This window comes from Liolophura sinensis, chromosome 6, assembly GCF_032854445.1.
Source record: "Liolophura sinensis isolate JHLJ2023 chromosome 6, CUHK_Ljap_v2, whole genome shotgun sequence".
Taxonomy (NCBI): Eukaryota; Metazoa; Mollusca; class Polyplacophora; order Chitonida; family Chitonidae; genus Liolophura; species Liolophura sinensis.
Window position 1 is genome coordinate 24,654,109 of NC_088300.1, and position 16,395 is coordinate 24,670,503.

The 16,395-nt window shown below is 39.1% G+C and overlaps 1 protein-coding gene across 1 annotated transcript; it reads left to right on the forward strand.

Annotated features, from left to right (window-relative positions):
• Positions 1 to 275: 275 nt before the first annotated feature.
• On the forward strand, positions 276 to 13,504 carry LOC135468550 (acidic mammalian chitinase-like). The gene is made up of 9 exons (XM_064746868.1): positions 276 to 444; positions 848 to 1,010; positions 3,835 to 3,928; positions 4,496 to 4,620; positions 7,309 to 7,438; positions 8,220 to 8,405; positions 9,757 to 9,882; positions 10,135 to 10,645; positions 11,369 to 13,504. Exons 1-9 carry the CDS (start codon positions 276 to 278, stop codon positions 11,560 to 11,562), a joined length of 1,698 nt encoding a protein of 565 aa, XP_064602938.1. The 3' UTR covers positions 11,563 to 13,504.
• The last annotated feature ends 2,891 nt before the right edge of the window (positions 13,505 to 16,395 follow it).

Sequence of the window (16,395 nt, forward strand, 5' to 3'; positions counted from 1 at the left end):
TAGAACTGTGTTCAAACTCAATAGTATAATTACGCTGAGTATATTTGAGGTGGAATTGAACTGTTTGGGCGTCTCTATTGGCCTAACCCCCTCTCAAGTGCAGTTAAAACTTAGATAAGGTCATTGCCACACTTACTTTCGAAGGGATCTATAGAAATAATCTGTTCTGAAATTAAGGGCATCTTTCAAAAGATGTTTAGGATTCCTGCTAGACTTAGTATGATGATAAATGTTATACGCGTTTGTATTCCTTTATTACAGCTGCTAGCAAAAAGATGTTTTGTTACTACGAAAGCTCGGCAAATGCACGGCCGTCGATTGGAAAGTTTTGGCCTGAGAACATCGACCCGTTTCTGTGTACCCATGTTATATTTGCTTTCGTGGACGTCACCGAAGACGGCCGGGATTTGAAGCCAAACAACTGGAATGACCTGGGCGAAGACGGTAAACCCAGCGGGTTTAAATGCTGTTACTCCCTTTATATACAGTATTAACACAGTGATTTAAACTTGTCCTTCTGTCTGGCACACCCCAATGTATAATTCAAAACAAAAAAAAGAAAGAAAAAGATATGAAATGAGAAGAAAACGTTGTAAAACATGTCTTAACGAACAGAGTTCACCTTTTAAATAGCCAAAATGTCTGCCAAAATGAGAAATCAACACATTGAAATTGTAACGTGCATGGTTTAATCCACGGCCCTGTGTGAAATCCGGTCACGGGAGAAATACACGAGAAAATGCATTAAAGTACGAAAGTCCCGTGGTTATTTTATCGTGGGTAAGATCTTTACTAAGATATACGCCAATCAGTATAATCTGATTCACAGGCTAATGTGGTATTTCAGGTCTGTACGCAAGGACCCTGGCTCTCAAGAAGAAGAATCCGAAACTAAAGATCTTGGCATCGGTTGGTGGCTGGAGGATTGGCTCCAAGCCTTTCATTCCGATGATGGATTCTGACGACAATATCCGCGTATGGGTGAAGAACTGCGTCAAGTATTTACGACAGTAAGTTTATTTCAAACATCCTAAAACCATGTGATGAGAAATCTGATGAAGCTGCCAATCTCCAGCACTGATCTTGGGTTGTCACGCTAAAGTAATAGGAGAATTTCGCAGTGGCTATTGCCTGTGCTCGTCAAACCTTTCACCGATAGCAAATAACGATGATAATAAAAAGTTCCATCATCTTCCCACTAAAATACAATTGGTGTTCCTTTATATACCTTCAATTAATGATTTTAAATCGAAATAGTCTTCCAAATACTGCAATAAGGTACTAACATCAGAGAAATTTGAAATCTTAGATATGTGTGAGATGCATTATTATCCCCACTTGGTTCAGAAAGTATCAACTAAACCGCGGTGATATGTTGAATTTTATGGTGCTTAATTTCTTGAATCTTAAATGTCATCGAAACTACTCGGTGCTCAAAGAGTTGTTCCCCTTGATTGAAATAGTGCCCCGCTTTACTCCAGGAGTGAACTGAACTCAGGACAATGGTTTTATGCCATAGTGGCAGTATTACAGCCACAACGTGGCGAAAGATCTGTAATAGGCAAACTAATCTAACTCTTGTTTTGCCGCTTGCGGTAAGTCAATTCAGATGGAATGGTTTAAGAAATGTTTTTGAACAGTGTAATTAATGTTAATTATCTTTATTTCTGGCAAATTATATTGGTTGCCCTCAGCATCTCCCTCCTCGCCCCCACCCCCATTCGACCCCTATACAAACGCTGTGCTTTCTGTTGTTTCCGGCGTGACTTGTTCGACAATCAGTAAATACTTTATTGATAATAGGTAATGTAAGAACTTCTAATGTCTAATTAGGATCGTCTGATGGATGGACACATTCTAACATCTACAGAATCTTAAATAACGAATCAAGTCTCATTTCAGAAAATCTTGCAATTCAAGATGATGTCCAAATTTCACATTCAAATATCAGCTGACTCACTGGAGAATGATATGTTTGGTCACATGAACTTTGTGCTCGGGATTTACTCGAATGACCCTCTGCTCATGGAGTCGACTATCTGCCCGATCAAATATGTTTGTCTGGCGACACGCTACCTACAGGGCATACTCTGATTTAAACCAACAACCTTTAACAACACCCAGAACTTGTTTTGTATCGATTTGTCAAACACTTGGCAATGTGTTTATTGACATCCTACACATGACTTTCCCGACGATATTGGCAGTTAAACTTCAGTTCGGAACTATCCTTTGGCTTAAAACAGGACATTTGGAAGATCTGCTTATCTATACATTTCATAATTTTTTTTAGAAACATCAAATCTTTCCACGAACTTTCAGACCAGGTTAGGTGCATGCCGTATTAACTCAGCTAGTGTTTGTTAGGTATTAATGACTGAAGACATTATGCTGTATTTGTTAGCTTGTCTAAATAATCATCAGCGCCATAATCAACTGATAAAGGCGTAATTCATCCGTGAGCTTGGAGATCACTTTCTGAGTGTTTAACTTAAAAAGGGAAAGATTGTATTATAAAAACAAGTGCCTTTTAGATAAACATCATAAAAATGATACTTTTGTGCAGAAAATTAAGTTATTCCATCAAGACGTTATTTTACCTATCACAAAATAACCTCAAGTCCACTTTTTAAGATCAATAGAGCTGCCTAAATCGGGCAAAATGAGTTTTTTAGTGATGGATAAAATTTTGTCAAGTAGAGCTCAAATAAACCATGACTTGTGCGATATTCATGAATGCCGTTGTGTCTGATTGAACCTAATGTTGAAACGCCTAAAAGAACACAGCAAATCTGCCCCTAAACACCAGATCAAGATGGAAGGCTTTGTTAAGTTAGGAGCACGGGATTCGGATGTGGTGATAATCCGTGTTTGTCCTGTGCTGATAGTTCTGTGACATCTTCTTTCCGCTGAGGGTTGGCCCTGTCATTGAAGGACGTCAGTTATTCCAGCCAAAATCAATGCTAACGATTTCTGCCGGACCTCAGTGTACTTATCACCATTTTGAAAGGTTTTGGCATCCGCTCCCTCGGAATGGACATTCTCCAAAGCGAGCGGGAAATAAACTTTACCGCTAACTGACCAGATACCAATGTGAGACGCGCCAAATGCGAAGACGCCAAAATCTAACAGCTTAAAACAACACCGTCCATAGTTTAACACAGACTGATCATCAACGGATAAAGACATTAAGAATAAATCCAAGATTTGGTGTAAAAGACACGTAGCTGCTGCTAAGGCGATATTTTGTTGATAAGGTAGCACAGATGAAGCTTGAATATTTCCTGTTACATCTGGCAAGTGTTACTACGATCTTTATCTTTTGTTTATCCGATGCATTACCTCGACCATTTCAAGAGATAATACATCACACACGTCAGCATCATCTCAATCATTGTCTCTGTCAGACAGGTTGTCTATATTGTTTATTCTCATACCAGAAGTGTATAAATATATAAAACTACGCCACTAAGGTATATACTAGTGCCTTTGTCAGTTATCCCTCCAGTCAGTCTTTGCCCGTGGAGAGATATTACTAAACACAGGCAACTCTGGTATTATGGGAAATAGTCGTTAAACATATAGAGTTTTATCGTGACACTTCTCGCGTCCAGCCATTTTGTTTATAAACTGTACAACGAGTATGCATCGTGACGCCTTCCTCTGGATCGGCTGTCTTCCTGATCTGTCCAGTATGTGCATAGGACTACGTACATGCCAAGAGAGTATGGCAAACGCCTGTTTATTTATGGACCATACTGGATCTAGGTGAACGCACTTTATGATCCCCAGCTCTTACTCAGTTAATGTGATGAATCTGCTAATTCTTTACAGATACGGTTTCGATGGACTTGACATGGACTGGGAATTTCCGGCCACGAGAGGTAGTAAAGCGGATGATAAGTACAAGTTTACCCTTCTGATGAAGGTATGTTTTGTGCTACAAATCTGACGTTCTGCTTGTCATAAGCACCAATTCATGTCCTTATTATGATACCAAACCACAGTACTATTTCAGGCAGGAGAACACCAGAGAAACACTGAACTCCGGATTGTAAGAGTTAACTTATTGCTTCAGTTTGTTTCTACTCCTGTCCCTGCAATGATTTTGTACATGTACCTCCACCACACATTATTCATGTACCTCCATCAATATTGCTCCTTAACCTATAACACGTTGATTATGCACCTGCACGATAGTTAATCCTCTAACCCCACAGTACCGTAAAAGAGTACCACCACCACCACTATAGCGTCCGTAAATGTACCTCTAACACATTAATTGTGTACCTCTATCATTGTTATGCCAGTCGCCCCACAACACTTCTACCTCCAAAACACGTGATCGTGTACCTCTACCGCTATTACTTATGTCTTTTCACCATGCAATGATCTTGTACCTCCAACTCATATTGCTACTTCAAGGATGCTTCGTTAATTCTACATGTACCTGGAGTGTGATTCTAGCTCTATGTCTTTTTTTTTATTTCAACAGGAACTGTATGGCGCATTTGCCAATGAAGCTAAAGAAACTGGAAAAGAAAAGCTCATTTTAGCTTGGGCTGCTGCATCAAGTATATTTTACATAAGTAAATCATACGAGCCTGAAAAAGTAGTGAAGTAAGTATAACTGATCAATGTTGACACCATAATATTGTTTACTTGGTCCAACCATTTGTTACCGGTTGATGCACACCACTTTATTTCAAACGATTCACCTCGTGTATAGGAGGTGAACATATTCGAACGTGTTGGACATACACATTTTTAAGATATAACTGTAAAATACGAAAAGTTCCATCGAGCTTTTGATTAAGACATTCCACGGATATTACACATTGCACGTTTTGATTTCCTCGAGTGGTGTATACTGTACTTGAAGTTTCCTTCTTATATTTCCAGGAATTTTCTACGATCTCTTTAGAATGACATAAAATTTTAATTTCAGACGCTTTGTTACCATACCTTGCAACTTAAAATTGATTTGAAACACAATATTCGCTGTAACAGATTAACTTAGCATTTTAATGCATTTTTTCAGCAGTCCTATCATCTAATTTGCTGGAAATGTCATTGAAATGTCAATACAACAGGAGAAATGATTGCTATGGCCATGTTGCATGCTTACTGTAACATAATATTTCCAATGAATGTCAATATTTTGTTACTAGTGAATTAATTGCTAATTTAAGGACTATATTTACTTATGTATCTTAAGCTGTGATCAGAATACTTACGACCCAGCTTAAGCTAAAGACGATTGCATGAAACACATTCGAAACAAATCTCTAATCTAAATTGGACCAGTTACACGTTGGAATGTTCGTCAATAACTTGACTTTAGCCGGTGGTTTACCTCGGTTACTTTCGTTCTACCACTCGTGAAACTGGCCGCCACTGCAGCGTATGGGTATAAACATCAACCAATGAAATAAATATATAGACTGGATCTAGTGAGAAAAACAATCAGCCGTGATCTGTTTCATTCTGATTTGAGATAGATGGAAACAAATTGAGCTGTATTAGTACACACTTGATGGTGTCAGTACACACTGGATGGTGTTAGCACAGTGTCCGTATACAACAGATGGTGTCAGTGTACACTGCAGATGTTGTCTGTACAAACTTGGCTGTTTTATTACGGGATGTCAGACCGTTGCAGTCTGTAGATGGACCATCATTCTAACAGGAAACAATTCATGGTGTGACCGAAATAATATTAAGCCCAAAGATAAATTGAAATAAACAGGGTGTGTTTTTAATCACTTCACATAACCTTTTTGGTTGATTGTTGTTTTATTTTTTGCTTTCATCAAGTTTTCAGGACATTTTTACCCAAATGTGCTATTTTTTAATATGGAAAAACAAATGGATATACGATGAATGCCATGTAAATTGGTAGCCATTTTCATAAAGGAAAAATCTGCATCTTGATACCTGGAAAATGGAAGACTCCGCCAATGGAGATTGATATATTTAGCTTTAACAGAGACCTTGTATTGTGCAGCGCACTTTTTGACTATAGTACCAGGTTGTCCTGTTTACTATCATGTGTACGGTATTCAGTTTACATTCATGTGTATGATATCAGATTGCTGAGTTTACATTCATGTCTATGGTTCAGTAGTACTATACTGTCATGTCTAAAGTATCAGATTTTTCAGTTTACCACCACATTATTCAGTTTAATATCATGTCTGTGATATCAGATTGTTCATTAGTACTACACTGTCATGTCTGAAGTATCAGACTGCTCAGTTTACCTTCATGCCTATGGTATCAGGTTGTTCAGTAGCACTATACTGCCATGTCTGAAGTACCAGATTGCTCAGTTTACCTTCATGCCTATGGTATCAGGTTGTTCAGTAGCACTATACTGCCATGTCTTAAGTACCAGACTGCTCATTTTACCTTCATGCCTATGGTATCAGGTTTTTCAGTAGCACTATACTGCCATGTCTGAAGTATCAGACTGCTCAGTTTACCTTCATGCCTATGGTATCAGGTTGTTCAGTAGCACTATATTGCATTGTCTGAAGTACCAGATTGCTCAGTTTACCTTCATGCCTATGGTATCAGGTTGTTCAGTAGCACTATACTGCCATGTCTGAAGTACCAGATTGCTCAGTTTACCTACATGTCTTTGGTATCAGGTTGTTCAGTAGCACTATACTGCCATGTCTGAAGTACCAGATTGCTCAGTTTACCTTCATGCCTTTGGTATCAGGTTGTTCAGTAGCACTATACTGCCATGTCTGAAGTACCAGATTGCTCAGTTTACCATCATGCCTTTGGTATCAGGTTGTTCAGACGCACTGTACTGCCATGTCTGAAGTACGAGATTGCTCAGTTTACCTACATGTCTTTGGTATCAGGTTGTTCAGTAGCACTATACTGCCATGTCTGAAGTACCAGATTGCTCAGTTTACCTTCATGCCTTTGGTATCAGGTTGTTCAGTAGCACTATACTGCCATGTCTGAAGTACCAGATTGCTCAGTTTACCTTCATGCCTTTGGTATCAGGTTGTTCAGTAGCACTATACTGCCATGTCTGAAGTACCAGATTGTTCAGTTTACCTTCATGCCTTTGGTATCAGGTTGTTCAGTAGCACTATACTGCCATGTCTGAAGTACCAGATTGCTCAGTTTACCATCATGTCTTTGGTATCAGGTTGTTCAGACGCACTATACTGCCATGTCTGAAGTACCAGACTGTTCAGTTTACCATCATGCTTACGGTATCAGATTATTCAGCTTACCATCATGCCTATGGTATCAGATTGTTCAGTGTCTGTTTTCTCGCCCTAGTTACATTGACTACTTGTTGTTGATGACATACAACTACCACGGTTCTGGCTGGGAGATGCATACTGGTCACCCCAGCCCTCTGTGGGCACACCGTCTGGACCCTCCTGGAGAACAGGCCGAACTTAACCAGGTATGAGTTATCTCCCCGTCAACCAGGCAATGAGTTTTCACAGTGGCAAGGATATTTATCGTGTGGAGCACTCGGTTCCATGGTCCTATTTTCATACATGTGATGCTCCGTTTTAACGTTTAACATTCAGAATGTCAGTCAGTTATCTTATAGATAGATACTACATTGCAAGAGTAATCTGCTTTTATCTAGCAGATCCCGTCAAACTTAAGCGAGTAACCCTTTTTTCGTTGTTGTTGTTTGCAATGGTGTTCACTGGTTCTTTATCGTGAGGTGCATTTTTAAACAAATGTATATGCGTTGCAGCTCGTGATCTAAAAAAAAATCTTTTTTTCTCTCTGAATATGTAGTTTTGTAGTTTTTATAGTGTTATGTTCTTAACTCTGTGTTGTCAAAACCCTTTCTCTGTGAAAGCTTTTATTTCCCTCTAGACATGTTGGAAATGTTTCATCACCCAATAGAACCTTTAAAACTAATGCTGTAAATAAAGTTATCTTGCTCTTGTTCTTAACTGGCAGAGAAAATATATCCTTAAAACTTGTGCAATGTGGATCTGGCTTACTTTTGCTACAAGGGACCGGGGGGTTGGCGTAATATGTTCACTCCTGGTAGTGCTTAAACCGGTTAGTTTACAGTGGTAGATATTTTAGCGACGTCAAGTATATCTTGAAGATACTGAAGACATTTGTTGGCGAATTTAAATGCAATTTGCATACAGAGAGATTAGTTTTAAATTGCTACCCTCATTCACAGATAAAACTTCATGCAATTCTTTTCTCAGCAATTTTCTATCGACTATTGGATTAAAGCTGGATGTCCCAAGGAGAAGATAATGGTTGGCATACCAACCTTTTCTCAGACATGGCTTCTGACCGACCCGAAAAAACACGGAATAAGAGAGTCAGCGGAAGGTGGTTATACCAAAGGGAAGTACACCGGTGAACAGGGTATTCTCTCTTACTATGAGGTCAGTGGGGGTGCCTTGGTATTGTTTTTATGTTATTGTATGTTAAACGAGATGACCACTCAGTATTTTGAGTAATTCTAGACAAGTGGCGTGTTAATAAATTGCAATGAACATCGCTGCATTTTTTTCACCTGATTCTGCTAAAGTCATTACTTACTATGGAACGTGTTATTGTTACTCTTCATGCATTTACATGAACAGTTAGAATAAAACCCTAACTGAGGTAAATTCACTAGAAGACGTATTTCATCGGTCACGTGTGACGATTTGCCAACTATCACACTGTCGTCGCTGATCTGGTTTTTCCCTCTTTGCTGTACGTCTTAATTATATTTACAACATATAAATGACTTTCCTCACAATTAGCATTTCCTCACTAGAACCCAGTGTAATAATGGTTTTATAATGGTCAGGAGATTTCCAACATAATAATAAATGTTTAATTAACAAGATATCCCCAGATGTTGTATATGGTCAAGATATCCCCAGTGTATAACGATCCTGTAATATATAAGCCAGACGGATCCATAGATATTCTATTATACGTGATACATGACCAAGATATTCCCAATGTAATAATGCTTGTACAAAGGTAAAGATATCTCGAATGTAATAATGTTGTCAAGATGTCCAACGTGATACAACCTGATCTACACAAGACTCGATATCGACACTTTCTAAAATGAGTTATGATAGGACAGTACAAACTTTACGGGTTTTTACTAGTCTAAATATCCCTTAGGCCTATGTTCTTAACTCTGTGTTGTGAAACACCTATCTCTATCAAAGCTATTGTTTTCCTCCTAGACATATTGCTGGGATTGTATCATGTTACTCTGTGGTCTTATTTTGTGGGAAACTGCAATTTTAGTCTACTTTGGAACAACAAACCAATCACTGTGCAAAGAACAGAACAATTACCTTTTTCATACTCTTTTAGGTGAATTCATGTGATCATTATTTCTTTTCTGGGATATACCAAACTGTCGAGAAAGAAAGTTTGTCTGGAAGATATTGGTAAATATTGGAAATATTGGAAATAAAATAAAACGAAAATAGCAGAACAATGTTACAGATGTCGCTGTGCCATGCATCAAGACACTGAAGTTTTGATGTGACCTCAATTAAGTTGAAAAGTACATTCAACCCAACAGAATTCAGGATATTACACTAACTCAAGAATAAATAAGATACCTACCTTGCTTGTAAAAGTGGACATATGCTCCAGTTGCCCTCACGTAAGTTCACAAAACTTCAAATATACAGTTGCTCATGTTTGTCATTTCCGTTTTGTCGCCGGCCTATTTGTCGATATATTGATGTAATTTTTCTTACTTTTCCTCGGTTCCAGGTTTGTGAGTTGGTTCAGAAGGAAGGTTGGGAAGTGGAATGGATAGAGGACCAGGATGTGCCTTACGCTCATGGCAGTGACGGAGGATGGGCGGGATTCGAGAACCCGGACAGTCTCACCATTAAAGTATAACGCACATGGCAACACATTTATTTATTTATTTATTTATTTATTTAGTGTTTACGCCCTACTCAAGAATATTTCACTTATACGATGTTTGATGGAAACATTTTAGTGTTAACTAAATAGAGTTTCAGCATTCTCCATTAAAAAGAGGATATATCTATCTAAATAGTAATAAGCTTAAATATTGTACCTTTAAAACTTTAGTTTAATTGTTCTTATGTACTTCAATTAATCAAGTTTGCTTTTCCATAGGCCAACAACATCATTGCAAGAGGCCTCGGCGGAGCCTTTATGTGGTCTTTGGAGATGGATGATTTCACAGGAAGCTGCGGAGACGGAAAGTACCCGCTCGTCAGCACCGTGAAGAAGATTCTCAAACCGGTATACGATTCCGATGACAAAGAATACAAAGGTTTCGGTGCTCAGAAAAAACCGGCCACTCCCGATCTTCTTCCGAAGTTTCCCGAACGGCACACCATGCCGCCGGAGTTTGTCGAGTCTCCGGCACCAGGAGAAGACTCGAAGGCGGAAGAAGCTTCCACGGATATGTACACGGAACCACCGGCAGAGATCCAAACAGAACCGGAAACAACTGCAAAACCAACCCCCAAAACCACGACAACGACGTGGAAGCCTGAGCCAACGACGGTCTGGAAAGAAGAACTGACCACCTGGAAGCCAGAGCCTACGGACGCCCCGGAGCTGAAGGAATATGAAGACCACGACCATCCTCACGATTACGACCATAATCCTCCCTCAGCAGGTATGTCACTTCCGTCATGCCCCTCCAAACCGTGCCCAATTAAGGTACACGCTACATGTAAACAATTTATAACTTAGGGCCTCATAATCGCCTGGGGCCTCACAAAATTTCAGATCTTTGTTTTAGCTTTCACCATATGTATATTATAATCTTTGTGTTCGAGGCAGCGAAATAAGTGCATTTGTTTGAAGTTAATTTGAATTTAGTTTCATTGAAAATATGTTCACGTACTTTCAACTCTTTTGTGGCGGTCCAAGTCTGTGTTTTTGTACATACCATGAGACCTTCTGGTGTTACTGTTTCACTAGGGGCCACAAGATTTATATAGCTTAGGGTCTCACCAAGTCTAAATTCGGCACGGGCTACGGGGTTTAAGTCTGTGCATGCACGCATTATATAGAGTCCAGGTTTAAGTAGCGTGTTCTCTGCATGGTCAGTTATGTGATTTGTTAAGCTGTTGTCAACTTGCTTGTTGTATTATCACTACAAAAATTATATATATCTCTTGACAACACGAATATGTTGGCATTTAAGTGGCACGGGAAACTTAACTGATAATATCAAATTTCTAGCTTGATATGGAAAATAACTTTTCATATTTTACTACAACGCTTCTATAACATTTTTAACACTGAGTGTTTACTCATTTGGAGAAAAGCGTTAAACTGCCATGTACTCTACATTCTGGATGAGGTCATTTATAATGTGACTTTCTTCTTTCAGCCGCCAAATCCGTGGACTGTAGCAAGTTGGGAGTTGGTATATATGCTGATCCCGAGTCCTGCACCAATTTCATTTTATGTGTGCCAATAAATGTGAAAGACTTGGGGCCTTTGAAAATGGATTGCCCAATGGGTACAAAGTTCGACCGAAAACTGAAAGTCTGCAATCATGCATACTTGGTATCTGATTGCTGACAACAGTAAAATATACGTTTGAATCTTGACATTTTACGGTTTGGACTTGTATGATCGTGTATATAGTAAACGTTGATGCGAACGTCTACTTAAGTAGACTACATGTACTTTGTGTGGGATATAGGGCAGCCATACAATCTTCCTGACGCGGATCAACGTGGCTGAACGAGTTTCGAATGCTACATGTACTCTGTAGAGTCTAAACCATGGAGTTTCCCGTATGATCTCCTCACAACTCCAAAACCTATTTTAACACACGTGACACAGTAAACACCGATGACGTCACTGAGTATTGCAGCAGTTTGTTGTCCCTCTTTTCAGGTATACGGGACAAGAATTGTTCCAGTATATAACTCCCCACTAAGTTGTATTTCTCCACTTCCAGAGCAGCATTTTCCAAACAGATCTTGGAAATGGAATTATGTTAATTGCTCCGGGTTGACGAATATGTTATAATTGCATGTCTGATGTATGTTAAGATGTCGAGTTTACAGTTCGCGGGTTATTCTCTGTATGCTGTATTTCCGGAAGGCTGTGAAATTGTGAGATATGCATGGTTTTTTCAGGACTATGTCTGCATAGACGCAACAATGAATTGTATTTTAGATGTCTTCTAATTGTGAATCCCAAAATTACTGTTCAACGTAAAGGTTTGATATAAAATGGAAATTGATAGGATGTTTCTGTTTCACAAAATGTGACTTATACTTGGGTGGCGTGAGTGTCCGTGTCTAACAACCTTTTTGTTGTACAGAAATGTTTGTAAATAACATATAATAAGTAATAAATGTGATACATATTTACTGTTTAATTAAAGTTAAGGAGTATTGTTGGGGCTAAATTGTCAACTGATGATACAATAATCTGTGTTGACAATGTTGGCCCTTCACTTGCATGTAACTAGTTAGTGGATTGTTATTCACTAGTTCAGTGTTATTTGCGGCCTCGTTTCTGTGTCTTAAATCTTCTTAAGTTAACGCCGATGTTTCAATATAATTTTAAATCACTACAGTATTCATCATCTGATTCGTTAAAAATAGTATTATTATTACACTTTTAACCTCCATAGTGGAAAACGCTGAGCTGCATGCTTGTTTCTGTTCAAGGCTATATCTCAAGTATGCTTCGGTGTGTCACTGGTTCGTGTTAATGTGTTCACGTGCCTTATGACAGGAGAGTGACACCTCGTCGCATCTATGGGTGTCGGCACAGGTTCGCACAATCTAACTATATCTTGCTGCAATCTGCATAGCAGGCACTATGCCAGGATTAGTGATCAAATATTCAACAGGTATCAGAGAGTTGTGAAGCAACCTTGATCAGCTACTATGCCAGATTAGGGATGAAGTATTGAAGAGGCGCTATAATAAAGCCATGAACAAGTTTTGAGGAGGTACTATGGTAGAGTATTGCAAAAATATTGAGCAGGCTCTATACTAGAAGACTAAGCAGAAAATATGGCAAAGTGATGATAAAAGTTTGAGCAGGCATCACAGTGATGAAATATTGAGGAGGCATGCAGTTCACTTGTCTGCTGACATGGTGAAGAACAGACACGATCATGTCCTTGCCATTGTGACATTATTGCTAATTGTTTTTCAATGACAGCATTGTACATGTACGGTGAAGAACGGGCACGATTGATGAGGTCATACACTTGCCATTCAGTCGTTGTTACTGGAGGTATTTGATTGACAGAAATGCACATGAATGTTTTAGGACATGCACGGCTAATGAGGCCATTGTTTTGCGATGTGAGCAATGTTACCAGTTGTATTTCAGTGACATTATTGTACGTGTAATATACTTTACATACATGATTCTTCAGTTTAAAATATCCGCTTATCACTTCTGACATGATGCACATTTTCATATTATGTTTTCATGTTCTTGTCACCCCGGAATGGTCAGTGTTAATAGAAATTACTATGTATTATACTATGCAAGTAAATAATGACATGTTGCTTTGTATTTCACAATATGGCCATTTACTATACCTACTTTTGTAAAAAAAAGTACAATAATTACATGTTATATAATGTAATTAAATAATGTAAATATATTACGTTACAATTGTTCTCGTGTTATTTCTCGCCAACCAGTTTTAACGGTTACTCGTCCATATAGAGGTCTTCGTTTTAGATGTAGCCCTATCCGCCACTATGATTACATCTATGGTTATGAAGACATCTGCAGTTTATCATTATATCATACTGAAATACAATACTTCAGACTGTTCAGATACAAGCAAAGATGTCTTGGTGAATAAGCTTTCTTATACGTGCGATAGCTCTAACTTTCGTCCCCTGTTAAAGTCACTCATCAGAAAAGAAATAATTTCAGGTGTACAAAGCGTTATCAAAAGTTAATTAGGTATAAATATTTAGTTTTAATTGGGAATAAGACCAGCGATAGTTACACTCATATCAGGGTTTCGCTTCATTACATCAACAAATGTTTTAAATGAGTAAATTTAAAAAAGTAAATATCTTCACTGTCCGTCATTTTCATTTCGTCTTATATTAGTCCCTATGTAGCTCATCCTCTTTATATTGACAAATTTAATTAGGCCTATTTGATACGACATCGCAAAATGCAGAAAAAAGGACGTTGTTGGTGTGATAAAACGACCTGACATTGTTATCCGGGTTTTACATTCCTATGCGATTAGACTGCCTTATATTTCCGCAGACTTGGATGTATTTGAATGCAAATGTGTTTAGGCGAACGCAGCCAGATCGACTTGTTCACACTTTAGAACGTGTTTCCTAGCCGCACATACGTCTGCCGTTATTTGCACACCAAGTCTGGACATGACGTAATGTCATCATTGAAGGTCGCCTACAATCGAAGCTTTATCCACATACTTTTCACCTTGGGGTTATGTTATGTAGAAATATCGTCTTTGTTCATACCCGCACTTGAAAGGCGTAGCGCGCTTAAGTGTGCTGATTACGTGTACGCACCAGGGGTATTTACAATAAAGTCAAGTTCACTTCTTCTAAAACCAGCTCAAGACAAGTGCGAACAACCTTTAAAAACATTTTTTTAACCAAAATCATGTCAGATGAGGATGTGGCATTTTTTGTCAGTCTTCACTTTTATCACATACAGCACAAATCTTTTAATCCCAGAGACAAATAATCGTATACAATATAGGACACAACATTGTATGTATATATCAATGTATGTATGGATGTATGCATGTATGTTTGCGATTTAACATCGTACTTAGCCATTTTTAGTCATATGACTTTAGGCGTGTGTACATATACTCTGTCGTCTTGTGGCAGGGTGAGTCCATGCCGCCAAAGTGCTACAATCACTGAAGTATCACGCTGAAGACACCAGACATGACACCTCACCCAGTCACATTTCACTGACACCGGGCCAACCAGTCCCTGTTTTCCTTGATCTAGTCTCTCAGAACCGAGCGCCAAGCAGAGGTAGCAGACATTTCTAAAGTCTTTGGTATGACCCGACTCGCGTTTGATCCCTCGGTCTCCCGACTTCGAGCTCACCATTGTAAAGGACTGATGTTGCCTTACACAGCTACTCAGTGGATGAGCGGATCGAATTCACTCGGAATAAATTGTAACGATACACCTATGAACCACAACAGTCCATCTTCATCACAGTCACAAAACAGTGATCTTAATAGGAAAAGTAAGACTTTCGAATTTCCCTCCACAGATGCCATTTATAACCTCTACCAACCATTCCCTAGGAAACGCATCTAACATACTGTCTCATTCCCGATAAGCACTTATAGACAAAATCCAGGCCTTTTTGTGTTGACAAACATGTTACCCTGTGACACGGAGACATCACCGAGAAAACATCAAGACGTGACCACTAATGTTATTAAACAGATTATAGTCGCTGAACAAAAAAAAAAGAAAAAAAAAGAACAACGTCGTCTGTATTGTTCAGGCTGCACTGGTCGTCCCTATCCACCTATCGCCTGGTCCATGCGCCACGCGATGGAATTCCGCAAAAAATGATTAAACACATAGCGTTAAGTGAACTGTTGTCTTATTGTTTTATTGAATTATGAAATAAGACTAACCAGGCGGTGAGCGTAGCGATTGGCAAATTGTAATCAGTAACAAATAGACCTTGATTTATTTATTTAGTTATTTGATTGGTGTTTTACGCTGTACTCAAGAATATTTCACTTATACAACAGCGGCCAGCATTATGGTGGGAGGAAACCGTGGAAACCCACGACCATCCGCAGGTTGCTGACAGACTTTCCCACATACGGCCAGAGAGGAAGCCAGCATGAGCTGGACTTCAACTCACAGCGACCGCATTGGTAAGACACTCGTGGGTCATTACGCTGAACCAAAGGAGGCCCACAAATAGACGTTGTGTTTAATTTATATTAACCTATGTATGTATGATTGGGGTAATTTATATCAACGTAATAACTATTTATTTATTATCAGGGGGCCTCCATGGCTCAGTCGGTTAGGGCGCTAGCGCAGCGTAATGATCTCGCTGTGTGTTCAAGTCCAGCTCATGCTGGCTTCCTCTCCGGCTGTAAGTGGGAAGGTCTGGCAGTAACCTGCGGAGCGTGTTGTAGGTGATCATAATGTCAATGGAGAGACAAAAAATGCCGTTGTAGCACTTTGTATTGTCAAACCCGGTGACGAAGAGATCGCGGTTTATTGTACTTTTTGTAGACATTCTTCAAGTTGAACTTCTCACAATAAATTTAACACAGGGAATGAACAACAATTTCTCACTCAGCACGATTGCATAATCCGCAGCTGTGTGAGGTCGCACTGGCAGGTTCATCTGGTGCTTTTGGCTCAGTTGCATCAACCA

Excerpts from the sequence above, each read along its gene's own strand:
- LOC135468550 (XM_064746868.1), top strand. The coding sequence starts at position 276 with ATGTTTTGTTACTACGAAAGCTCGGCAAATGCACGGCCGTCGATTGGA. Across the intron at positions 1,011-3,834 it reads TGCGTCAAGTATTTACGACA|ATACGGTTTCGATGGACTTG; the intron begins GTAAGTTTATTT and ends AATTCTTTACAG. Across the intron at positions 7,439-8,219 it reads AACAGGCCGAACTTAACCAG|CAATTTTCTATCGACTATTG; the intron begins GTATGAGTTATC and ends TTCTTTTCTCAG.